Genomic DNA, 27,043 nt, shown 5'->3' on the forward strand with positions numbered 1-27,043 from the left:
ACAATGAGCCCAGAGGGACTGCTGGAACACGCAGGTTAGCGCTGCTGGAATATATGAAGCTTTTGAAGCTGATAACTGGGTGAGAACAGGGTCTTGCTAAAAATCTAATCTGACCCTGGGCTCGCCCCTGGCCTTCTCATTTCCTTCGGAGAGAAGGCACTGTCATCCGTCACTCGGGCCCAGGCAGGGGTACAATAGCCCAGTCTAGGTCTTGGCTACTGACACCATCACATGGGCTGCTGATAAGACTCACCTTCCTGAACCTAGAAGAAGTGAGACTTTGCTGACACACAACAGTTTGGTCCTTTGCCATTCTTACTGTTGACCATGAAACTACAGGAAAAAGGAAAGCGCTACGAGGCAGCCATGCTCTGCATGGAGCTGAGCTGCTTTATATAATTTCAAGGACTTTCATAGAAGCATAGCTCCAACTACAAGCTGCTGGATAGAAGCACACAACATGGGAAACACAGTGAGCGGACATACTTGAGTCTAATCTATTCTCTTAAAGTAGCAATCTACTGTAGTACCAAACCTTTATTAAAAGCACTGTAAGACGGATAGATTGTCACAGTTCAGCTCGTCAAGCACTCATTTAGGTTACTTAGCAAACACAACAGCACTTTTGTAGAAAGATTTTAAGTGCTCTTCTGCAAAGCTTTTTCAAATCACAGCACATGCTCTCCTAAGCAGAGACACCCCAGACCTCTTCCACGGGCTGCAGGTGTTGATACTGTGACCGTGGAACCACCAGGTGCCTTTTGCAGAATCAGGGGTGAAGATAGTTAGAGTAATTAAGTCATCAAATATGCATCATGCACTCAGGGGTCTGCAGTAATCAGAGAAGACCCTACATCTCCCATTAGACTGGTTTCCGGGGCTTGTTGCAACTATTGATATGATTGTACACCTGTCACTTTGAGACAAAGAGCTTCTTGCTCTTCAGAGATCTAGAGCAGCAGGAGGGAAACAAGAAGAGACCTGCTTAGCACTCCCTGCCAAAACCTCTTCACTTATAAGGACTCAACAGAGAGTGAACTGAAAGGAATGACTGAAATGTGAACAAGGAGACTTGTCAATAGAGTTATTAAAACACGTTTTGTTCTCAATGCTGTTCAGAGTGTTATTTATTTATCTTTTTAAACCACATCCCTGGCTGATCAGTGCTGCGGACCTGACCTCAGTCAGCTTATCACGACGGTTCTGAAATGAAGATGATGTATTGGGGAGCCGCACTCTGCACCGAGGAGCTCCTTGAGTCTCTTGGAGAGTCTGGGTTTTGTTACAGGCAGGAAACAGACTCTTCCGCTCCGTAAACAAGCGGCCCTGCTCGGCCACTCTTGTGCGGACGGTGACACGCCAACATCGTCCACGGTGATGGTCAGTGGAGGGCTGGACAGGAGGAACATGCCATACACGTATTTAGGGTCAAAAGTGAGCCATTAGAGTGACAATGGCGACTGGTACCTGTAGTGGACTGAAATCTCTCTCCAAGTCCACCTAAGGAACCCCATCAAATTTATGAAAATAAATACATAAATTAAATAAATAAATAAATTAATTAATTAATACAAAAATACAAATAAACCTGTGGACTGGTTTAGTTGAATCCATTCAGACTGAAACATGAACTGACCACACATAGCTTGTTTTTTTTATTTATTTATTTATTCATTTACGTTGACATTTATGGCAAATCTTTGTGTTCCTATACCGTCACAATACCTCTCTGTTATCCACCCTTCTTCCAATGCCTATTTTAAAGAGCGCTCTCCTCCAGAAGAGACTGCTCTAATCTAAACAGCGTCTAGCTGGTGGTGAGTGTATGAGATTATGTGGACATGCTCTCCTTTTCTTTCCACGCGGTTTAAGAGCAACAGGTCCTCCCTGGCGCCTGCACTCGGACACATGTCGACCCGGGGAGAGGTGTCCCGTTACAGCGCACTGCTTGGTCACAGAAAACGCTTACAATATTTTTCATTCTCACCATATAATAATAACAATAATAATAATTATTATAATAACAATAATAATAATAATTATAATAACAATAATAATAATAACGCTGATATAACCTACTTAATATGTATTTAAGGGCTGCTGCAGACGGTTTAAACTACTCTTGGTAGCACTGGATATTCATAGTTAAATCTGAATTTTGGAGAAACGGTTAAGGGGAATGAAAGTAACAAACGGAAGAAAAGAGAAACTTCAGATTTGTGTCATTGTTGTCTTTACAAGTCTATTCATATGACACACACTGCGTATAAAAAAGATACAATTAAAAATCTTATTCTGTTAACAAATCAAACGGGATCCAGATGATGATGATTTGAATTTCTTCAGCGCGTAGAAACTTGTAATTAAACCAGCTGCATAAACTTTTCCTATTAGAGATAACGCTGTGAAATAAATCTAGAAGATTAGTGGAGTGGAAACAAAGTAACGAAAAATGAAATATGCTTGATTTAAATATAATGAATTTGCCTAAATAAAGCCACCGATTTAGATTTTCTAACCCCGTGAACTAATATATTATTTTTTTAAATCAATTCATTTTAATCTATTCTTTATAATATTTCTATTCATAAGTGTTATGTTGTTGTTGTTTGTTTTTGTTTTTTAAATATACTGGTCTCGTTTTGGCCAAATACTGATGAAAGACCATTCAAAATTATCTTCATATTTTGTGGGAAGAAAAAGAAGATAAAACCCTGCATTTGTGTTCTTTGTGAGCGCTGCGTTTGCCAGGTTTCTCTTTTCCCACATTCGCGATGTATTCTCTTATCCATGGATTGCTGAGACAGGAAGAAGATATGCATACATCTCGAAACAACTGCAGTGATGATGGGAACAGCTGCTCTTCTTATTGGACCCTCCATCACATGATTAAACACTATATTTTTCATTGGAACTTAAACAATTAAGGGTAACGCCAAATTCAGAATGAATCCGCATTTGAGATTTACACTATTAATATATAATATACTAGTTTTATTAGAGGTAATACAGTATTTTATATAATTAACTGATAACAGTATTGTCCTTTGGTGTCAGCGTCTCTGCTGCTAACAACAAGCATGCCAGTAAAACTTTCTTACCTTTAACAGTCAGGCGATGCTGTCAGTATTATATCATAAATTAGGAATGTCTTCCTGACACACAGGTACGCTTAGGCAGATGACTGAGACTCTGATAGTCCCTCCCCCGTTTCAGGACGTCACTGAAAGGGAGAGCACAGCATCTTGGATGGGCCAGCTCTTTCTCCATAACCCAATTCAGCCAACCAAGCAGGATCGACCTCTCCCGTATACTCAGCCAGCCCTGCAGCCACAGACGCATATCTACTGGAGAGGGATGTCACAGCTGAAAGAAAGCCAGCCCTCATCGGTCTGCATCAAAAACAAGCAGAGCGCGACCATTTTTTCACCTTTACGCGCGAGGTTTTGACTTTTACGCGCCATCGGGAGATAACGTTGGTTCATTTTTCTGCTTGCTTAAACGCCTATTTTGATATCTGTGGGTGGTGATAATGATTCCCAGTCCGGTCTTAACTTCGTCTACCACGCCTTTTTCTGTGAAGGACATCCTAAAACTGGAGTTGCAGCAACAATCTCAGCAGCAGCAGCAGCAGCAGCAGCTCCAGCTGTTCTCCTGCCTCGGTCTCTCCGGTGCGCTGTCACCGCCCGGAGTCTTCCCAAACAAGTCGTTCAGCTCTCATTCGCCGCCTTCCTGCATGCTGGCAGGGAGAGACAGCCCCAGTCCCATCAGCTCCTGCCTGTCGGAGAGCGAGGAGAGGATGTCTTATCTCAGTGCTCAGGACCGGCTGCAGGCGGAGTCCGCCCTGCAGACAGAGGCGTATGACAGCGCGGCGCAGAGCCGCTCTGCGGAGATCCGGCTGGAGGCCGAGCACGAGCTCCAGGAAAACAGTGAGTACATCTAATTATACATGTATTTTAACCAAAGACAGGAATGGGTTTGCTATATCAACGTAAATGCCCGACGAATAAATCTGGAGCATGTATATGTAAGCAAAACGCATCACATGTCATCCTAAAAAAATGATTAAATTGAAACTGATATCATACAATGACCCATGAATGTAAAACAACAGAATCTTAGCAAAAGGGAAAGAAGAACTGGAATAATTTCTATAAAAGAATTAAAGAAAACTCTTAATTGCATTAAAATGCTTTGGCTATTTTATCCTGACACACACACACACACACACACACACACACACACACACACACACACACACACACACACACACACACACACACACACACACACACACACACACACACACACACACACACACACACACACACACACACACACACACAACGACATACAACGACACACACAACCACTCACACACACTTCACACAAACAAATAATCACCAGTTTTGTAACTTTTTCATTACAAAGTTGAGCCTAGCTTTAAGTCTTTTCAGTGTTTTTTATTCTACTGATTTGATCATTTTCAATCATCCACGTAAATCCCTGAGCCGAATCCAATGAAGTAATGAGCAACTGCACATTATCCGCTTTACAGTTATTGGCGTATTTTCAGTAGGTGCATATGAAGGCTTTAGTTACTATTTTTAATGATCTAACCCGCTATTACTGTGGATATGATGTGATAAATTAACGCTTCTTCTGTCGCCATATTTTCTTTACATTTGTTTTTAAATGAACACTTGGAAATACAAGTAAAACTATTCTTAAAAGAAGAAAAAAATATTCTAAAAAGTATGTATAACTCTAATTTCTTTTTTTCTTTTTCTTTAACAAAAAAACAAAAAACAAAAACAATATATAATTATTTTTACACCAAGAGAAAACTAAGCTTGATATACAATTGTATAAAGTTATACAGAAGAAAGAGAAAAAGAAAAGATACTTCCATTATTACATTTTATAAAGGAGAAGCTCAAATGTGAAATTTAGAAAGTGATGTCATATTATTCTACATCATTGATTTTGAAGAATTGATTTTATTAAAGACCCAGGAACCTCATCAGCTCACCCTGACTGGGGTCTCTCGAGTCCACTACATTTCTCCTTTATTTTCGCTTCACTAGACTGGCTACCAGAAACAGGCTACAGTGAAGCGACAGACAGAGCAGGGAATCATGCATTTGTACAAATTTAGTGAGAGAAAGCCGCTTGTCTTCATGCCTGAGAAACTTGACAGCCCCCTGAAGTTTTAAGTGGGCATTAATTTTTTTATAATCAATTTTTTTATGGGTGACCTTTATTGATCCTGAAACCCAAAATAAGACTTGCAAGAATACAGTTACTTGAGTGTCATGGACCTTTATTTAGTATTTGGAGACTGTGGTAGGGGGTTTTATATGTGATGTTTAACGTTTTGTGTGTAAAAACAAAACAAACAACATTTTAACACCTTACCGTCATGAATACCTCAGAAGTGACTGCCGATATAGGCTTATGTTAGAACTAAAAAGTACTGCGTATCTGTACTTATTTGTGTGCTGCATGAGTCAGAGAGGGTCAATAGAGCAAATAATGGCATGCGTTCACAGTATGAAAATATTGAAAATGAATCATGTTTTGGAGAACACTAATGAGTTCCTTCCTCGTCCAGAGAGCTGCGGGGAGCTGCGGGGAGACTGCGAGGATGCGGACTCGGAGAAGGCCTGCAGCAAGCAGCAGCGGACCCGCAGGAAGCCCCGCGTCCTCTTCTCGCAGGCGCAGGTGTTCGAGCTGGAGCGGCGCTTCAAGGAGCAGCGCTACCTGTCCGCCCCGGAGCGAGAGCACCTGGCCAGCTCCCTGAAGCTCACCTCCACCCAGGTCAAGATCTGGTTCCAGAACAGGAGGTACAAGTGCAAGAGGCAGCGGCAGGACAAGACTCTGGAGATGGCGGGTCACCATCACCACCACCACCATCACCACCACCACCCGCCGCCTCCCCCGCCCAGGAGGGTGGCGGTGCCGGTGCTGGTGCGGGACGGGAGGCCGTGTCTGGCCGGAGCGCAGAACTATAATTCCCCTTACACGGTCGCAGCTCCAAACCCGTACGGCTACAACGGCTACCCACCTTACAGCTACAACAACTCGATGTACAGAGACACTTATTCTTGTACTTACTCCAGTTTACCTGCTCTTCCGCCGAGCGGTTCCACTGCAAACGCTTTCGTGAACATGAACATGGGGAACCTGCAGCCGCAGAGCCAGGCTCCGCAGGGATCAGCGGTCACACCCTGCCAAGGAACTCTGCAGGGCATCCGGGCGTGGTGACTGCATGGTAGACTGCCCACATAAAGCCCGAATTATGGTCTTTGTCTTGTGGACTGCGCCACTTTGGGTCTATTACAGAAACTTCTCGTATAGTTCTGTACGACGTCACAAAGGTGAAGTTGTGTAGCCTATCCTGAATTATGGTTCTGTGTTAAATTGCAAATTTAACACCAATTGCAAAATTGGTGTAACGCAGAACCATAAATCAGGACCATAAACCATAAATCAAGACTTCATGGACTCAAGCATGCAATGCAATGTAATGCAAAGGTGCGTTACTGGTCGTAACTCTACACAGGTGTATATGGCTCAACTTTTATCCACTGACTGAAATGTGTATTTAAAACGCATAAAAACATATGGGCGTTTTCTCTGAGTTGCTTGTTTAGAAAATGACTCAAACTGAACGAAAATTGTCTTTTGGCTGTGCGTTATGGTTTAAAATCGATGTGATGTGTTGCAGAAAATACAAATAAAATTATACTTGGAATTTTGGGCATATGGGCATGGAAGTTTTAGGTGTGAAATCTGGCATTTAATTAGTTTATTATTGGTCTAATCTCCCCTGTTTAAAGAGAACAAAACATTGCATCACTAGCGCTTAACATAGAAGAATGGTGCTCATTAAATGTATGTTTTTTTCTTTTACTTTTTTTGATAACACGGCTTTTATTTAAGCATATGTCCTTGTTTTTAATTTAGGTAAATTTAAAGGCCTATTACCTTGATAAAACATTGGAAATATAAAACAACACCCAGTGTTTGCTCCAGTGGCAAACACAGTAAAATTAAATAAGACATAATGGCATAAATAACAGTGTTGTGCTGATGTGTTTCTGTGTGAGTGTGTCTGCGTGCGCGTTTTGTCAGCTTGCATTTCCTATTTTAATTTGACCCTGAATAGGAAACCATTAAAAAAAGAGAGAGGGAGAGAGAGAGAGAGAGAGTGAGAGAGACCGAGCTGGATTTGTTATTACATTTTTCATCGTCTCAAATAGTTTCTTAAGCCAAACAACCATTTTTCTTTTTCCTGTGAGAAAGCCCGCCTGGGTCTGAGACAAGAACCAGAAACAGAGAATTTAAAGGCGAGCTAATGTCCGGTCAGGATTCACAGATGGACATTAACCAGACAGCCAGCATCCCCGGGACCCACGCGGGGAACAAACCACCAAACCTCAATGATAGAGACCGTTTAAAGAGTATCTAACACAACACAAAAACAACAACAATAATAATAATAATAATAATAATAATAAAAATAATAATAATAATAATAATATAATAAAAATAATAATAATAATCATCACTGCCCACATTCACTATATATTCTAACCATAGACTCACACACACAAACACACACATTCCGACGGCTGCAGATTAGTTTAAGTAAATACCTTCACCTACAAGGCATGGCCGACCGCGCAGACGCTATTAATGGAGATGAATGGCAAAGTAAACAGGGTGTTTGTCTCCTCTGATAGCCTCACCGGCCACTTCCTCTGGCTACTGCGCTGCCGGTAGGACATACCTGGTGTCAGCTCTAAGTGCTGCAGAGTCACTAGTGTAAATAGAGCTGGCGACAGGACGGCGATGCCTGAGGAGGACAGCGGCCTCTGACAGACTGGCGATCACTATCACGGTCCAAAGATAGCAGCTCGGCGCATCGCTGCGCCACAGAGCGATTGGAGTTTCCCAAAACAGTAAGCTCTCCAATAGCAAGCACTCAAAGAGCTCCGAAAAAGACTCCCTGGTTCATATAGAGAATGTAAAACAATGGCGCATAGCAGCAGAGAAAAGTTGCATTTCCAGAGTTGTCGCAACAGCATGGAATCAATACGATGCGGATTTTTTATGTATTTATTTATTATATTCAGGTAACATTTTAAATAAATGGCGACTGCCCTGACCAAATACGTCTGCTTAAACCATTAAGTCATCTTCAAATTTGACATTTCTGTGTCCACATATCTCATTTGATCAAAGCCAAGCGAGTTATCACATTAGGCATAATCTATACACAGAGTATAAAAGTGCGACACAGATTATAAGGAATACTGCAAGCATGAAAGAAGCTACGACCCGTATTCGTTTCAGTCACCACTTGTTCTGGAATGCAAACGCTACATTTCCACATAATCACTTGGAACATTATGTTTATTAATTAATAATGAAGTATTTCGGCTTGCCTGCATAGTGCAATGCCCGTGTTTACTCTGCAGACACTCGTGAGAGGATCATGGCTTTGTGGTAAGAACACATTTCTCTGCTTAGTCAGAGGAAGAAGAAAAAAACAGCACAAGAAGAGGCAGATCACTACATCTGTCAACACGTCTGCTCAACTGAAAGCGAGGCTTGCTGATTGTGTAATAATGGCCTACTTCCACTTGGGTGGGGGTGCATAGCTGCTCTCTTTAATTTGGACTCGAAATTAATTTGTGAAAGCGTGAATGCTGCCCACGTGGCGGCGCTATTTACCAGTTTCCACTGGAATGATTCCTCATAATAAAACGATGGAGGGTTTTGTCAAATATAACAAATAAATAAAGTGCGTATTTACGCACATTTATACAAAGGCTGCATTTTAAATGAATAAACACTTGATCAACAGAAAACAACTATATTTTACCAAAACAATTTGCAGCTTCAACTCAATATTTCGTAAAAGTCATACAGGCTTATTTATTTATTTATTTATTTATTATTTATTTATTTGGAAAATGCGCAGGATCTAAGGAACCTCCTCTTGTCCTCATATTGACTCTAACAAATTTCGCCTTAACTCTCGATAGATAGACGCTTAAAGTTACAGTGTATTTTCTTGTTTTAAATGCAAAGTAGGAAAAAATAATCTCACCGAGGGAAAACCGGCTCGTAAAATCACACTCCTTCGTCCTCAGATTGACGCCGCGCCTGGAGACGGACGTCGAGGGCGGTGCCAAGGAGGGACCAGGCAGAGAACACAGCCTATCAAGTCTTAACCAGTTAGGACTCAAGTCTCAACTGCTGAGAGTATCCTAACAACGGACAACTGCTGGTGCATGCTCATCAGTAGACTGGATTTAAGTCACCACCATTAATTTAGGGACATTTACGCGCAGCGCTGGAGAGAGCAGCCGGCGAGACGGTCGAGGTTTTAGAGCGACTGGCCTCTGGATGCCTCCACATGACTCGCACGAGGGAGTGAGGAAGTACCTGCGCTCTTTTTGTGAAGCATGACATTAAGTTTTTCGCGTTTTTCCATCGAAGACATCCTCACCGGACGGGATGCCCGCGGGAGGCCCGGCCCCGCGAATGCAGAGCGCGACCCGTGCTTCAGTTCCGAGACCCTCATCCTCCCGGAGAAACCTGCTCCTTGTTTAGGTGTGTCTTCTGGGAACACCCGAGCCGAAACCTGCAAGCTGGAGGCTGAGCCCGGAGAAGGTAGGGGGTTTATTTAAAGAAGTGCAAAGGTGCAAAGTATGAAAATGTAAAGAATAATTTTCATTTCTTTTTTTCATCTCTATAAAATAATTATAGCTGTAAATTGTGCCAGGATGACAAACATGTAGGCCTATGTGATTCCAGTCTTGTCCAGAGAGAGGGAGACGCACTTCTTTTTTTGTGATCAAATAATGTTTTTATTTATTTTTCATGATTTTCTTATTATAAACGATGGCATCCACAATGATGTTAAACAAACATTAACACATATTCTCACTCCCTTCCAAACCCAACCCTTGGACCTAAGCATTCGATGAAAACAATTTATAAGAAAAACAGAAAAAAAGATAATACAAAGATAATAGAACAAAGGACAAAAAAAAAAACAAAGGCAAAACATAATAATATCAAAAACTGGGCAAGGATGTATGTACTATATCAATTCTAAATAGATATTTCAAGTTTGGCCTTTATCTTCTGCCATATACCAAAATAAAATATTTTGTTATTTTGCATTATGGATTCGGGCTGTAGATATTTCCAGATAGATAATATCAAGAAAAGTCAGATATGGGAGATGTTTAGCGCTATTATCTTTTTTGCTGCTGTTAGGCCAGCAAGCAAAATTCGTTTTTGACATAGTAAAGCATTGATTGTTGATAAATTATTTAAAACAAGTGTTTGAGGGTTTATTGGAATATTCTGTACTGTTATTGAGGATAATGCAGTTTTTGCAACAGGTTTGCATTCCCAGATCATATGAAGGTTCTTCTTATCGTCACACACTTGTATTGTTTTTCAGCTATTGTGGACTCCAACCCAGAGCCTCGTGTACAACAGGGGGGAGAGCAGGTGGATGCAGGGGGGGAAGGACACCACCACCACCACCACCGAGGAGAGACGACCAGCATTTCACCGGAGGAACGCCAGCGCGCACCGGGAACCAAGAAGCGCTCCAGAGCGGCTTTCTCCCACGCGCAAGTGCACGAGCTGGAGCGCCGCTTCAGCGGCCAGAGATACCTGTCCGGGCCCGAGCGGGCCGACCTGGCGGGGGCCCTGAAGCTCACGGAGACCCAGGTCAAAATCTGGTTCCAGAACCGGAGATACAAGACGAAACGGCGGCGGATGGCGGACGTGGGGGTGAGCGCTCTGGGCGCAGCAAAGACGGTGGCGGTGAAGGTGCTGGTGAGGGACGACGGACAGCAACACCTGGCCGAGGCCGCGCCGCTGTACCAGCAGTATCAGTGCTGGCCTCACCTGCACTGCTGCTGCCAGCCCTGCAGCGGGGACTTTGGCTCTCTTATGTACACAAACTTCTCGTACAGTTCTGTACGACCTCTCAAAAGTGAAGTTGTGTAGCCTATATAGCCTGAATTATGGTTCTGCGTTAAATCGACGCAGAGCCTACGCCGTAGGGTACGGCGAGGCCACGCCGTAGGCTCTGCGTTGGTGTAACGCGGAAGCATAAATCAGCCTTATGGTGTTTATTGTTTTATAACTTCAAGGTTTATTTTTTTTAGTAATGAAAAAACGTACGAGCAGCAAGCAAACGCAAACTTTGGATATATTGTGTAAGTTGATAGAACATAATAAAACACGTTTAAGCTGTAGTATACCGAGGCTCTTTGATTCCATAGATTTGACTACAAAAGCATGATAAAGAAAAGAAAAACTCCAAAGTCAAGCCAAGCTGAATTTTATTAACTGCGAACGTTTCTTTTTCTTCTGGGTACATTTGGATCAGAGGACATATTTACTTGATTTTATTTATCAATTGTGGAAACTTGGAAAAGTGGTTTCCATATTAAAGCCCTAATTCCTACTCGACATACCTGAGAGAGCATGAACAGCCAATGCATTTCAGAAGTACCCTGTTGGATGTTTATTATCTAAAAATTCCCCTTCATGTTTCTCCTCACTCTAAATGTTTTTGCGGCAAGACTTCTTTTTACACCAAGAGAAAACTAAGCTTGACCTATACAATTGTAGATTATTCTTCAGCTTTTACTTTAAATGCTTGAGATTAAGTTATACAGAAGAAAGAGAAAAGAAAAGATACTTCCATTATTACATTTTTATAAAGGAAACGCTCAAACGTGATATTTAGAAAGTTATGTCATATTAATCTACATCATTGATTTTGAGGAATTTATTTTATTAAAGACCCAGGAACCTCATCAGCTCACCCAGACTGGGGTCTCTCAAGTCCACTACATTTCTCCTTTATTTTCGCTTCTCATCAGAAACAGGCTACAGTGAAGCGACAGACAGAGCAGAGAATCTTGAATTTGTACAAATTTAGTGAGAGAAAGCCGCTTGTCTTCATGCCTGAGAAACTTGACAGCCCCCTGAAGTTTTAAGTGCATTCATTTTTTTATAATCACATTTTTTATGGTTGACTTTTATTGATCCTGAAACCCAAATAAGACTTGCAAGAATACAGTTACTTGAGTTTCATGGACCTTTATTTAGTATTTGGAGACTGTGATAGGGGTTTTTATATGTGATGTTTAACGTTGTGTGTGGAAAAAACAAAACAAACAACATTTTAACACCTCACCGCCACTGAATACCTCAGAAGTGACTGCCGATAGTAGGTTTATGTTTTGTATAAGAACTAAAAAGTACTGCGTATCTGTACTTATTTGTGTGCTGCATGAGTCAGAGAGGGTCAATAGAGCATAGAGGCGTTGCACCATTCAACCTGGGTGCACATGTAAGACAGCACACATTCATCATCTTTTACCGAAAAGACTACACCCTTATCTGGAAGGAATCAACAAAACCACTATGCTTGCTATGAAAATAAAACACAGTTCTTCCTCAAGGTGAGAGTCTTGGTTGGTTAGTTCTTCACTGACTACATTAAGAAGCCCGGTTGTGTTGTACACGTGCTAGTGCTTTGATAGCAACAGATGAGCAACAATGCTAAGTTGTTTAATGTACATAAACAGTTGGTTAAAGGCCAGTGAGAATTTGTGCAACATGCTCATGGGTATCACAGTGACGCAAAAGAGTACAGGAAGTTTGTAAGTTTTAAAGCGAAATTGTAAGTCTGGCAAATACAAAAATAAAAGTTGAAAGAGGCTGTGACATCAAACAATTGAGATGTAAAATAATGTTTTGAACTTCCCATTTTCCAACATAGGCCACTTATTCATGGTTGATCACCTTGTGCTGCACTCTGGCACCAGCCCAAACCCCATCTACTGTATCTCTCACATCAAAACACCACTTCAAGTTATCGTAAGTGGTTGGAATTGTGCACAACAGGTTCCTGGGTGGGAAGAAGAGCACATCTGATCCTGGCTGTCCAAATCTAAGCTGCCACATCACCATTCAGTCTCTAACTTTCACTTAGACATATTTGCCATTCGAAACATTGAAACAGAAAGAGCTGCAGCACTCTGGCTGTCAGGTATGTCGATTTCTATGAGCTCTGATTATTCACATTGTGCTCATGAATAGTTGCTCTACTCATTGCTTTCTGCCGTGACCAGATAAGACCTTTCCTTTTACAATACTGCACCCAGTCTGTGACGTGGGATTAATGTGACCTTCCATTGATAACACAAGAAAGACAGTGACAAACGAATGTCACACACCCCTAGTCATTTGTAGCGCACACATAGCGTAGGTGTTTTAAGCTGTTTCTAAAAAGACACCTCGATTAAATAATAGCTTCAAAGTCAGAGTACATGCAACCAGTTAAACAGCCAGTTAGATCAAGGCCAACATTATATCCAAACTACTTTATGTGAGGGCTCATTCTCCATTCTTTATCAAATTAAAATATCTTTATCTATCACTATAGGAAGAATGTTTATATCACAGCTTCAAGAGGATGTTTAGTGTGGACTACTTACTCCAGGTAAGGCTTGTATATAAGCAACAAAGGGATTCAAGGTGCTTAACAAAGCAGAAAAGAAAAGGTAGTGTGTTTTTTTCTGTTTTGTTTGCCAAAATAACTGCAAGATTATCCGACTCTTGTTTTTTTTTTGTTTTTTTTTACCTGTTCATGGATCTCAGCTGCATTTTCCAGCCTCTTGGATTTACTTTTAGTGTTCAACATTTATATTATTATTTTGCTATTTTAATAATAGAATTGCACTGGAGAAATCAAAGAATGTGAACTGCAGCGCTGCCTGCTCTGTCCAGATGACTGTGGGTTCAGCTGCACTGAGATCCATGATCCAGGTAGAAGATTAGGCTGTTGATGGGTGACAGGAAAGCAGCCTTGCATCAGTCTGATCCCCCTTCTGCTTGCACTGATCATCTTCATCTCTGACTGCACACCTCTCAGGTTTTGCTAGAGCTTTTTCTCCAGATGTTTTTCAGCACAGTTCCTTCTTCTAAGTAGGAGTTAGAAGAACTCCTAGTTAGGGCGATGACTGATATTTTCTGTTTATCAGAAACAAGGCTACAGGAGGAAGAGTATGTTAGTTTAAATGAATCGGATCTGCGCCGTTAATTTAATTATCATATTCCCTGAAGCACGGGTCAAGACAGAGGAGTAGTGGGGATCTATAACTCCAGTCTTCAAATAAGATCTAAACCTAAATGCAATTATAATATGTTCGAAAGTCTTATGCTTAGGGTGCGTCCCAATACTCCCCCTCGCCCTCCTTTTCTTCCCTAACCCTAACTTTTGCGCGTTCCCGTGAAGGTAGTGGTGTCCCAATTCCTCTTTTCACCTAGGGGGAGGGGGCATAACGAGGGCTAGGGGCTGAGAATAGCCCCTTCAAATCGAGGGATTTCAGATGCTGACTTGGCGAGCGAGGGGGTATGAAGATTTCCCAGAATGCTTTTCGTCGTCATTTGCGGACTGAATCAAAAAAAAAAACATGGAGGACATTTCTGTTTTTTTTGGGAGTAAAATCAATATTTTGAGTTAGTTTCTGCATAAAAATGCATTTTGATTACATTTCTCGGCGCAAACCGATATTTTACTTTCATAATATTCACTCAGTGAATGTACATAATCCCTTTTTTGTCCGTTGTTCGCTAAGATCGCGCCGGAATATGGTTACGTAAGCTACGTAAGCTAGCCGTAGGTTCCGTAAGCTACGAGGAAAACATGGGGTGCGTCCCAATACTCCCCCTCGCCCTCCTTTTCTTCCCTAACCCTAACTTTTGCGCGTTCCCGTGAAGGTAGTGGTGTCCCAATTCCTCTTTTCACCTAGGGGGAGGGGGCATAACGAGGGCTAGGGGCTGAGAATAGCCCCTTCAAATCGAGGGATTTCAGATGCTGACTTGGCGAGCGAGGGGGTATGAAGATTTCCCAGAATGCTTTTCGTCGTCATTTGCGGACTGAATCAAAAAAAAAAACATGGAGGACATTTCTGGTTTTTTTGGGAGTAAAATCAATATTTTGAGTTAGTTTCTGCATAAAAATGCATTTTGATTACATTTCTCGGCGCAAACCGATATTTTACTTTCATAATATTCACTCAGTGAATGTACATAATCCCTTTTTTGTCCGTTGTTCGCTAAGATCGCGCCGGAATATGGTTACGTAAGCTACGTAAGCTAGCCGTAGGTTCCGTAAGCTACGAGGAAAACATGCTTTACAGACTCGTCTCGATTTTGAGCAAGCAAGCATTTTTTCATTTTTTTGAGTCAAATGGCGAACTGCAAAGAGCAGGAGGATATTGAACCCACAAATGTAAGTATAATGTCCCATGGAATTAAAAAAATCAGTGCTTTTGTATGTTTTAACAGTTTGAACAGTACATAGAAATACCACATTGTTTATTGTTTATTTTTAATACCAAAGAGTGAAATTACCGGAGTCAAATTACTTGTTGGACAATGTTAGAACCTGGCCAATAAAGATGATTCTGATTCTGAGTTAACGTAAGATAATATGTGGCTGTTGATGATGAGTCGGGTAGATAACATGCCGTGTCCTGTTAACTACTCGTTAACTCTCATATTTTCTACAAATTTGTTGTATATTTCACATTACTATAAGGCAGCAACGTTATTTGGGGGGGGGGGTTACGAAGTAATAACGTCGCTTGCTGCCTTGTTATCATAGTTCAAACTTTTTTTTTTGTTGTTTGTTTGTTTTTTTTTCGAGGACGTTTGTGCATTGCAGTAATCACATTTCATTCCAGGGACTCCGGATCAGGTCCGACACCTAATAAGCTTTAGGACTACCAACGAGGAGAATTTTACTAAGAAGAAATATGCTGCTAAACCACTGTGTGAGTGAGTGATCTAGCTATCTGCTTGCAGAATATCTGTGATGGGGTCCTTAACCATGGTATAACTACTATTCATCACTGTTTTCTGTTACAGGAAACTCATCAAAGAGCTTTCTACAAAGATATGCATGAGCTTTTGGGGTCCAGACCTTCAATCCAGCCTCCATGTTTGTTGGCGTCTTATGAAGATCCCTCGCAAATACTCATGGTAAGTTTAGCAGTAAAAAAGCACAATCTTATTCCCCAGTCCTTCTTCCTATAGGTAGCTTGTGCTACGACCGGTGGTTCCCTCCTGATTGTGAGTGATACGACACTACAGTACCTGAAGATCTAACTGTTATTTTCTTTTCAGAACATAATCGACCCTCCATCCTCACCGGTGTCCTCTCTGACAAATTCAGAGGTAATTTTTATTTATACAGTGATAATGAACCTGGTATGATGTTGTGGGTGTGTATGATAGTCCAGTCATGTGTGTAATCAACATGTGTATCCATCTTTTTTTTTTAATCTCAGAACACTTTGGAAGACACCAGCACATCGGCCTCAAGCTCTGCCTCACCAGCTGGAAGAGGAAGCTGGAAGCTTCAGGCATCAGGTCCACTTTCCCCCCGATCCCCCCAAAAAAAGAAACTCTCTATGCAGGACTTCCTTCAAGCTGAGGCCGCCAAAGAAGACAGAAGATGTCAAAAGAATGAAGAACACATGGACAGGATCCTGAACCTTTTAGAGAAAATGGTGGACCAGACACCTCATCAGCAGTAGCAGCACATACACTGCAATTTTTTTTTTGTACATATTTCTGTGCAAATTTTTTTATATGGAACAGCACCTTTCTTTGTTCTGCGTGCAATGTTTACTTTTTTCTTTTTAAAAATGTTATTTGAATATAGCAAATAAAGCCTTTTTTACTGCGGATTCTCTCACTATCCTTATTTTACTATTGATCTTGTTGTACAGTTTATAATTTGAGACATTACCTTACTTAGAGAAACCCCAGAAGAGAAAACTGTTGTGAAACAAGTTTTATTAGACAATTTAAAAGTATTTCCAAGTGAGTAAAACCACACAAGTACAAAACTATATGAAGAACATATCGACAGGTTCCTAAACCTTTTAGAGAAAATGGTGGACCAGACACCATCATCAGCAGTAGCAGCACATACACTGCAAACTTTTTTTTTTGTAAATATTTCTGTGCACATTTTTTTATATGGAATATAAGTGCCATATTAACAGAGCTACAGCTGAAATTAAAACAGCTTTTGGCTCTCAGCTTCCTGATCAGGTTAGGGATGAAAACGAGGGGTAGGGGGAGTATTGGGACAGGCACCTGGGCCAAGTGCCCTAGATTTCAAGTGCCCTAAAATCTCCCCCTTCTTTTTTAGGGCTTAGGGAAGAAAAGAAGTGCGAGTGGAGAAAAGAAGGGCGAGTGAAGGAGAATTGGGATTGGCCCTTAGTCTAAGACTCCAGAGCTGGAAACCAGAGAAGCCAGTTTTGTTAGTGGTAGCGTTCCGGCCCCTGCCGGTGTCTATCTAGAGTTTTTGTCTGAATTTTCAGATTTCTTATCTGGTTTATTGATCAGTACAGACAAAGTCATCATAGTGGGTGACTTTAACAATCATATGGATGTTGACATCGATAGTCTTAAATTAGCTTTTAATTCTCTTCTAGTATCAATGGGCATTTCACCAAAAGTAAACAAACCGACGCACTGCTTTGATCATACCCTTAATCTCCTCCTCACCTACGGTGTGGAACCCGATAATCTGTTAGTGTCGCCTGTAAATTCCCTACTATCCGACCACCATTTAATAACATTTGAATTTAACATTGTTGACATTAAAGCGCAAAATAGGAGGTATTACTTTAGCAGATGTTTATCCGATTAAGCTATTGCTAAATTTAGGTAGACCATCGCTTCTCATCTTGCTTCCTTCCTTCCATAGTGGAACATAGTGAAGCAGTTGAGGGTTATGACCCACGTTCTACCTCTGCAGATGTTGATTTCCTTGTCAGTAAAGATGTAGATTTGCTACACTCAGTTTAGATGCAGTTGCACCTATGAAAAAGAGGGTCTCTAACCATAGGAGCTTAATACTGAAACAAAAAGTGCATAAAATGGAATGGAAGCGGTGCTCTTGTAAGTCTGTAGATTCTTATTTTGCATAGAAAGTCTAATAGTATATACAAAAGCCCTTCATAAAGCTTGAACAGCTTTTTATTCTTCGCTGATAAAGGGATAATAAAAATAACCAACGTTTTTTGTTCAGTACTGTAGCCAGGCTGACAAAGAGTCACAATTCTGTTGAGCCGTGCATTCCTGCAGCTCTCATTAGTGAAGACTTTATAAGCTTCCTTAGCAGTAAAAATCATCAGAATTAGGAAATCAACCAGGCCCACCCTGTAGCGACTGTCAGCATTTCTTCAGCTTTAGTGGCTTCCTTAGGCTCTGACTCGACTCAAGACTGCTTCGTTCCTGTAGACCGCCCTGAGCTGACCTCAGTCGTCAATTAGAGCAAAATCATGCACTTGCCTGTTAGACCCCACCCTAACTCGACTACTCAAAAATGTTTTTTCTCTTATTGGTACGACAATACTGGAGCAGATCAACTTATCCTTAAATTCAGGTTGTGTGCCACAGGTTTTTAAAGTTGCAGTAATTAAACCTTCACTTAAAAACCATCTCTTGACCCATACATTTTAGCTAATTATAGACCAATTTCCAACGTTCCATTTCTATCTAAAATTCTGGAAAGCCAGTTACTGTAAGTGACCATTTGAATAGAAATGATCTATTTGAAGTTTTTCAGTCAGGTTTCAGAATATCATAGCACAGAAACGGCACTGGTTTGAGTCACAAATTTTTATTTATTTATTTGGTAGGGACAACGCACATTAATTAACATTTCTGTAAAAGCGTCAAAATTAGCCAAAAGGCTATATTTCATCTGGTCCCTGGACAGAATTACCTTCTTATGGCCTCAGATAATGGATTACTCTCCATACTAGTCCACTGGACTTCAGTGATGGTTTGGACACTGTAGATCACAGCATTTTACTGCACAGGTTAGAGTATGTTGTTGGGATTAAAGAGACAGCTTGAGGTTGGTGTAAATCATATTTATTTGACAGATTCCAGTTAGTTCATGTACATGAGGTTTCTTCAGAACAGACGAGGTTCTTCTACGGTATCCCACAGGGTTCAGTGCTATATGAATGTCCAAACTTCAGTTTTTACATGCAGCTCTTGGGAAGTATTATCCAGAGTCACAGCATTGATTTCCATTGCTATTCTGATGATACACAGCTGTATTTTTCTATGAAGCCAGATGAAAGAGAACCATAAGCCAAACTTCAGGTATGTCTTAAAGACATTAAGGAACTTTAGGCATGTCTTAAGACATTAAGGACTGGATGTCCACTAATTTTTTGCTTCTAAATTCCAATAAAACCGAGGTTATTGTTTTTGGTCCCAAACACCTTAAGAAGGGATTAGATGTTGTTGCAATGACCTCCAGTACAACTGTGTGAAACCTTGGTATTATTTTCTATCAGGATTTGTCGTTTATACAGCATATTAATCAGGTTTGTAAGACAGCGTTTTTTCCATCTTCATAATATTGCCAAGATTAGGAGCATCCTCTCCCAGAGAGATGCGGAAAAACTAATTCACGCATTTGTATCTTCTAGACTAGATAACTGTAATGTGTAATTAGCAGGATGTCCAATTAATTCTCTGAAAAGGCTCCAGCTGATCCAAAATGCAGCAGCATCAGTGCTGACAGGAATCAACAAGAGAGACCATGTCTCTCCTGTGTTAGCCTCACTCCATTGGCTCCCCGTAAAACTCAGAATCCAATTCAAAATGTTATTACTTACATTTAGAGTCCAAAGTGGCCTAGCTCTGCAATATTTGCAAGACCTAAAAGTGCATGATGTCCCTAATAGAGCTCTCCGTTCTGAGTGCAGGATTTCTTGTAGTTCCTAAAGTTTCCAAATGTAGATATGGAGGACAGGCCTTCTGCTATCAGGCACCATTACTATGTTTGTTGTACTGCTCTGCCCCCTCTTTTTTCTTCTGTACATGTTTACAGGCCAGAGCCTCAGGAGCTGCATGCTGACCTGCAGTCCCATCCCCTGACCACCTCAACGTCTGCTGTCTACATCTGTCATCCCTGTAGTACACCAACTAACCATGTATCAGTAATATGTACATAGAACACTTAGTTCTCCTGCTAATGGATAGATAATACTAACATCTTGTCTTTTGTACCTTACAGTGTGTATGTGTTCGTCATTTCTCTGTTCTCCATCCTCTCTTTCCTATCTCCCTTTTTCCTGCTCTGCCTGGCTGGCCTTCGGCAGGAGGGTCCCCCCTTATGAGCCAAGTCCTTCTCATTGTCTCTTCTCTTCTCTTTTCCCCTGCCATTGCTTTGGCTTAAGGCTTTTCTCCCACTCGGGGAGTTTTTACAGTAACAATTGCTCGGGTCAGGTTCTGGTTCTCTGGAAAGCGCCTAGAGACAACTTCTATTATGATAGACACTATATAAATAAAATTGAATTGAATTGAATTAATGTTAACTTTAAGTTATTGTTGTTCTGCCCTTGACAATTACCCATCTCCTTCCCTGAAGGCTCTTGTTCAGCAGCTCTTTTAAGTCATTGGTGATCGAGGCTTTTTTATTGAGCATCAATGCTGAGAGCTGGAGTTATGATAGAACTGAAGGTCACTGTCACTGAAATTGTTTTTGGCTCCTTATTATCTTGTTTTGACTTCTGCGCTGTCTAAAACCATGGAAAACTATTCCATGCACCATACCTGTGCAGGCAGTATAAATAATTGTCTCTTTATCATTTCTGTGGCTTTTCCTCACTGTCAAGCCTTGATTGTGTTGGTATGCTCACTTGAAAGGTATTTGCTTGTATAAACTCACTAAAGATAAGTGTTGGATTTTTCCATACTTTCTTCTGTTATTTACCTTTCCAGAGTGAGGTTTAATTTTCATGACAGGAGTTTTTTTTCCTTGAAACCACAACATGAGTTAGACTTATTAAAAATTGAACCAAATGAATGGATGTACATAAAAAAAATGTACACTATGTTAAACATACAGTTTTGCTGTGTTGATGAAAGAGCCACTGAATAAACTGCCTTGAGTGAAAATGAGCCAGTAAGCCTTGTATCAACTCTTTGTCCCAGTAGAGATGCTATAAATCGTTGTATAGTTTAATGTACCTTTGCAAGTTCAAATGAAGAAGAGGAAATCAAGGTTGAGGACATAATTTACTCATAATTTGCTCAGCGGCAGATTGTCATGTGTGAACGATACAATGACGGTCACTAAAGACCAACCTGATCTCACAAAAATCCGTGAAATGCCCACGACCTCTCACCACTATTTTCCGTGGTACCAACACGGAAACTGGTAAAATTACGTGTGGGCACCACGGATATTGTACCATGCAAAGTCAATGGGATCCGTGGTCGTGATATATACACGGATTATGACATTATTATTATTTATATATTATTCTTTGTTATAGTGGCTAAATTATGCGTTTTTGTCGCGCAAGGTACGGTTTTTTACTGTCAGTTTGTAAAAACATGTTTTTAATGCTGTTTTAGCAGTGTTTTAATGAGGTTTTAATCTGAGCACCACGGATATAGTACTATGCAAAGTCACTGGGGGCGTGGTCGTGATATATACACGAATTATGACATTATTATTATTTATATATTATTCTTTGTTATAGTGGCTAAATTATGCGTTTTTGGCGCGCAACGTACTGTTTTTTAATGTCAGTTTGTAAAAGCCCGTTTTTAACGCTGTTTTAGCAGTGTTTTAATGAGGTTTTAATCTGAGCACCACGGATATAGTACTATGCAAAGTCAATGGGGGCGTGGTCGTGATATATACACGAATTATGACATTATTATTATTTATATATTATTCTTTGTTATAGTGGCTAAATTATGCGTTTTTGTCGCGCAAGGTACGGTTTTTCACTGTCAGTTTGTAAAAACATGTTTTTAATGCTGTTTTAGCAGTGTTTTAATGAGGTTTTAATCTGAGCACCACGGATATAGTACTATGCAAAGTCACTGGGGGCGTGGTCGTGATATATACACGAATTATGACATTATTATTATTTATATATTATTCTTTGTTATAGTGGCTAAATTATGCGTTTTTGGCGCGCAACGTACTGTTTTTTAATGTCAGTTTGTAAAAGCCCGTTTTTAACGCTGTTTTAGCAGTGTTTTAATGAGGTTTTAATCTGAGCACCACGGATATAGTACTATGCAAAGTCAATGGGGGCGTGGTCGTGATATATACACGAATTATGACATTATTATTATTTATATATTATTCTTTGTTATAGTGGCTAAATTATGCGTTTTTGTCGCGCAAGGTACGGTTTTTTACTGTCAGTTTGTAAAAACATGTTTTTAATGCTGTTTTAGCAGTGTTTTAATGAGGTTTTAATCTGAGCACCACGGATATAGTACTATGCAAAGTCACTGGGGGCGTGGTCGTGATATATACACGAATTATGACATTATTATTATTTATATATTATTCTTTGTTATAGTGGCTAAATTATGCGTTTTTGGCGCGCAACGTACTGTTTTTTAATGTCAGTTTGTAAAAGCCCGTTTTTAACGCTGTTTTAGCAGTGTTTTAATGAGGTTTTAATCTGAGCACCACGGATATAGTACTATGCAAAGTCACTGGGGGCGTGGTCGTGATATATACACGAATTATGACATTATTATTATTTATATATTATTCTTTGTTATAGTGGCTAAATTATGCGTTTTTGGCGCGCAACGTACTGTTTTTTAATGTCAGTTTGTAAAAGCCCGTTTTTAACGCTGTTTTAGCAGTGTTTTAATGAGGTTTTAATCTGAGCACCACGGATATAGTACTATGCAAAGTCACTGGGGGCGTGGTCGTGATATATACACGAATTATGACATTATTATTATTTATATATTATTCTTTGTTATAGTGGCTAAATTATGCGTTTTTGGCGCGCAACGTACTGTTTTTTAATGTCAGTTTGTAAAAGCCCGTTTTTAACGCTGTTTTAGCAGTGTTTTAATGAGGTTTTAATCTGAGCACCACGGATATAGTACTATGCAAAGTCAATGGGGGCGTGGTCGTGATATATACACGAATTATGACATTATTATTATTTATATATTATTCTTTGTTATAGTGGCTAAATTATGCGTTTTTGTCGCGCAACGTACTGTTTTTTAATGTCAGTTTGTAAAAGCCCGTTTTTAACGCTGTTTTAGCAGTGTTTTAATGAGGTTTTAATCTGAGCACCACGGATATAGTACTATGCAAAGTCAATGGGGGCGTGGTCGTGATATATACACGAATTATGACATTATTATTATTTATATATTATTCTTTGTTATAGTGGCTAAATTATGCGTTTTTGGCGCGCAACGTACTGTTTTTTAATGTCAGTTTGTAAAAGCCCGTTTTTAACGCTGTTTTAGCAGTGTTTTAATGAGGTTTTAATCTGAGCACCACGGATATAGTACTATGCAAAGTCACTGGGGGCGTGGTCGTGATATATACACGAATTATGACATTATTATTATTTATATATTATTCTTTGTTATAGTGGCTAAATTATGCGTTTTTGGCGCGCAACGTACTGTTTTTTAATGTCAGTTTGTAAAAGCCCGTTTTTAACGCTGTTTTAGCAGTGTTTTAATGAGGTTTTAATCTGAGCACCACGGATATAGTACTATGCAAAGTCAATGGGGGCGTGGTCGTGATATATACACGAATTATGACATTATTATTATTTATATATTATTCTTTGTTATAGTGGCTAAATTATGCGTTTTTGTCGCGCAAGGTACGGTTTTTCACTGTCAGTTTGTAAAAACATGTTTTTAATGCTGTTTTAGCAGTGTTTTAATGAGGTTTTAATCTGAGCACCACGGATATAGTACTATGCAAAGTCACTGGGGGCGTGGTCGTGATATATACACGAATTATGACATTATTATTATTTATATATTATTCTTTGTTATAGTGGCTAAATTATGCGTTTTTGGCGCGCAACGTACTGTTTTTTAATGTCAGTTTGTAAAAGCCCGTTTTTAACGCTGTTTTAGCAGTGTTTTAATGAGGTTTTAATCTGAGCACCACGGATATAGTACTATGCAAAGTCAATGGGGGCGTGGTCGTGATATATACACGAATTATGACATTATTATTATTTATATATTATTCTTTGTTATAGTGGCTAAATTATGCGTTTTTGTCGCGCAAGGTACGGTTTTTTACTGTCAGTTTGTAAAAACATGTTTTTAATGCTGTTTTAGCAGTGTTTTAATGAGGTTTTAATCTGAGCACCACGGATATAGTACTATGCAAAGTCACTGGGGGCGTGGTCGTGATATATACACGAATTATGACATTATTATTATTTATATATTATTCTTTGTTATAGTGGCTAAATTATGCGTTTTTGGCGCGCAACGTACTGTTTTTTAATGTCAGTTTGTAAAAGCCCGTTTTTAACGCTGTTTTAGCAGTGTTTTAATGAGGTTTTAATCTGAGCACCACGGATATAGTACTATGCAAAGTCACTGGGGGCGTGGTCGTGATATATACACGAATTATGACATTATTATTATTTATATATTATTCTTTGTTATAGTGGCTAAATTATGCGTTTTTGGCGCGCAACGTACTGTTTTTTAATGTCAGTTTGTAAAAGCCCGTTTTTAACGCTGTTTTAGCAGTGTTTTAATGAGGTTTTAATCTGAGCACCACGGATATAGTACTATGCAAAGTCACTGGGGGCGTGGTCGTGATATATACACGAATTATGACATTATTATTATTTATATATTATTCTTTGTTATAGTGGCTAAATTATGCGTTTTTGGCGCGCAACGTACTGTTTTTTAATGTCAGTTTGTAAAAGCCCGTTTTTAACGCTGTTTTAGCAGTGTTTTAATGAGGTTTTAATCTGAGCACCACGGATATAGTACTATGCAAAGTCAATGGGGGCGTGGTCGTGATATATACACGAATTATGACATTATTATTATTTATATATTATTCTTTGTTATAGTGGCTAAATTATGCGTTTTTGTCGCGCAACGTACTGTTTTTTAATGTCAGTTTGTAAAAGCCCGTTTTTAACGCTGTTTTAGCAGTGTTTTAATGAGGTTTTAATCTGAGCACCACGGATATAGTACTATGCAAAGTCAATGGGGGCGTGGTCGTGATATATACACGAATTATGACATTATTATTATTTATATATTATTCTTTGTTATAGTGGCTAAATTATGCGTTTTTGTCGCGCAACGTACTGTTTTTTAATGTCAGTTTGTAAAAGCCCGTTTTTAACGCTGTTTTAGCAGTGTTTTTATGAGGTTTTAATCTGACCAGCACGGATATAGTAGCCTACTATGCAAAGCAACCTGATCTCACAAAAGTCTGGGAAATGCCCACGACCTATTTCCGTGGTACCAACACGGAAAGTGGTATAATTCCGTGTGACCACCACGATATAGTACTATGCAAAGTCAATGGGATCCATGGTCGTGATATACACACGGATAATGCCCACGACCTATTTTCCGTGGTACCAACACGGAAAATGCTATAATTCCGTGTGACCAACACGGATATAGTACTGTGCAAAGTCAATGGGATCCGTGGTCGTGATATATACACGTTTTTTGACATTATTATTATTTATATATTATTCTTTGTTAAAGTGGCTAAATTATGCGTTTTTGTTGCGCAAGGTACGGTTTTTTACTGTCAGTTTGTAAAAACATGTTTTTAACGCTGTTTTAGCAGTGTTTTAATGAGGTTTTAATCTGACCACCACGGATATAGTACTATGCAAAGTCAATGGGAGGCGTGGTCGTGATATATACACGTTTTATGACATTATTATTATTTATATATTATTCTTTGTTATAGTGGCTAAATTATGCGTTTTTGGCGCGCAAGGTACGGTTTTTACTGCCAGTTTGTAAAAACATGTTTTTAACGCTGTTTTAAGAAGAGACAGGTGATATTTAAAGTTTCTCCCATTTCGTCAACCACAGGGGATTCCCTGGGCGTCCCCTCTACGTCATAGAGTGACGAGGGGGGATCCTGATCACGTGACGGATCCCCCCGAATAATAATGATAATGCTAATGATAATAGTAATATTAATAATAAGAAGAAGAAGAAGAAGAAGAAGAAGAAGAAGAAGAAGAAGAAGAAGAAGAAGAAGAAGAAGAAGAAGAAGAATGATAATAATAATAAGAATGATGATAATAATAATGATAATGATACTAATAATAATAATAACAATGATGATAATAATAATAATAATAATAATAATAATAATAATAATAATAATAATAATAATAATAATAATAATAATAATAATAATAATAATGCAGAAATTAATTAATTATTTATATTAATCATAATATTAATATTTAGTATAATAATAAATACACCTGTAGCACAAACCAGTGTTTATAGCAAACATTCAGAGACATTATCAGACAATGATTAATGACGCAACACAGTTTCACTCCGGAGGCATGTGCTTGTGCTCTTACAACGCCATATTAAAACAAATTATAAACCACATTAACACTTCATAAAAACAAAGATCGAGGGATGAGGTCTGAAAGATCTGTTTTGAAACGTGGCTTAATACGTTACGCCACTGAACGCAACCCTTCCTGTCGCCGAGATAGGCAGCAGGACAAAACGTTAAAATAGCACTAATAAATGCATATATTGATCTTGTCCATCACATACATCTACTCACGATATAAATATACATTTTATGGTCACACTTTGTCTGTTGAAAAATGAGCGGATATATTATTTCGGAACCCTAATGTCAACATCTGTTATGAGATTCTGTTATAGTGGGAGGCCCCGCCCCCTCCGGTGTTGTCATGGTAACGTTTTGCCCCGACTGTTAAACAGGAAGTGCTGTACAGCTGATGTCTCGAACGTTAACCGTTGAACGTTAATTAAAGCAGAGACGTTCAATAAACTGTATAGCGTATCTTTGATTAAAGTACTGCTGAAGTGATAGAAACGCTCCATGTCTCCTCTCCATTTATTGAACACA

The 27,043-nt window shown here is 39.6% G+C and overlaps 2 protein-coding genes across 3 annotated transcripts; both read left to right on the top strand.

Moving 5' to 3' along the window:
- The first annotated feature begins 3,297 nt into the window (after nucleotides 1–3,297).
- nkx2.3 (NK2 homeobox 3) lies at nucleotides 3,298–7,069 on the top strand. Its single transcript, XM_061745094.1, has 2 exons — nucleotides 3,298–3,929; nucleotides 5,615–7,069. The coding sequence occupies exons 1-2, from the start codon at nucleotides 3,533–3,535 to the stop codon at nucleotides 6,265–6,267; spliced, it is 1,050 nt and encodes a 349-aa protein (XP_061601078.1). The 5' UTR covers nucleotides 3,298–3,532; the 3' UTR covers nucleotides 6,268–7,069.
- Nucleotides 7,070–9,244: 2,175 nt separating this feature from the next.
- On the top strand, nucleotides 9,245–12,750 carry nkx3.3 (NK3 homeobox 3). 2 transcript variants are annotated; one of them, XM_061745043.1, is made up of 2 exons: nucleotides 9,245–9,687; nucleotides 10,490–12,750. In XM_061745043.1, exons 1-2 carry the CDS (start codon nucleotides 9,480–9,482, stop codon nucleotides 11,044–11,046), a joined length of 765 nt encoding a protein of 254 aa, XP_061601027.1. In that variant the 5' UTR covers nucleotides 9,245–9,479; the 3' UTR covers nucleotides 11,047–12,750. The 2 variants fall into 2 exon arrangements, with proteins under 2 accessions (XP_061601027.1, XP_061601028.1); XM_061745044.1 differs by having other exon boundaries at nucleotides 9,245–9,627.
- The last annotated feature ends 14,293 nt before the right edge of the window (nucleotides 12,751–27,043 follow it).

This window comes from Cololabis saira, chromosome 17 (assembly GCF_033807715.1).
Source record: "Cololabis saira isolate AMF1-May2022 chromosome 17, fColSai1.1, whole genome shotgun sequence".
Taxonomy (NCBI): domain Eukaryota; kingdom Metazoa; phylum Chordata; class Actinopteri; order Beloniformes; family Belonidae; genus Cololabis; species Cololabis saira.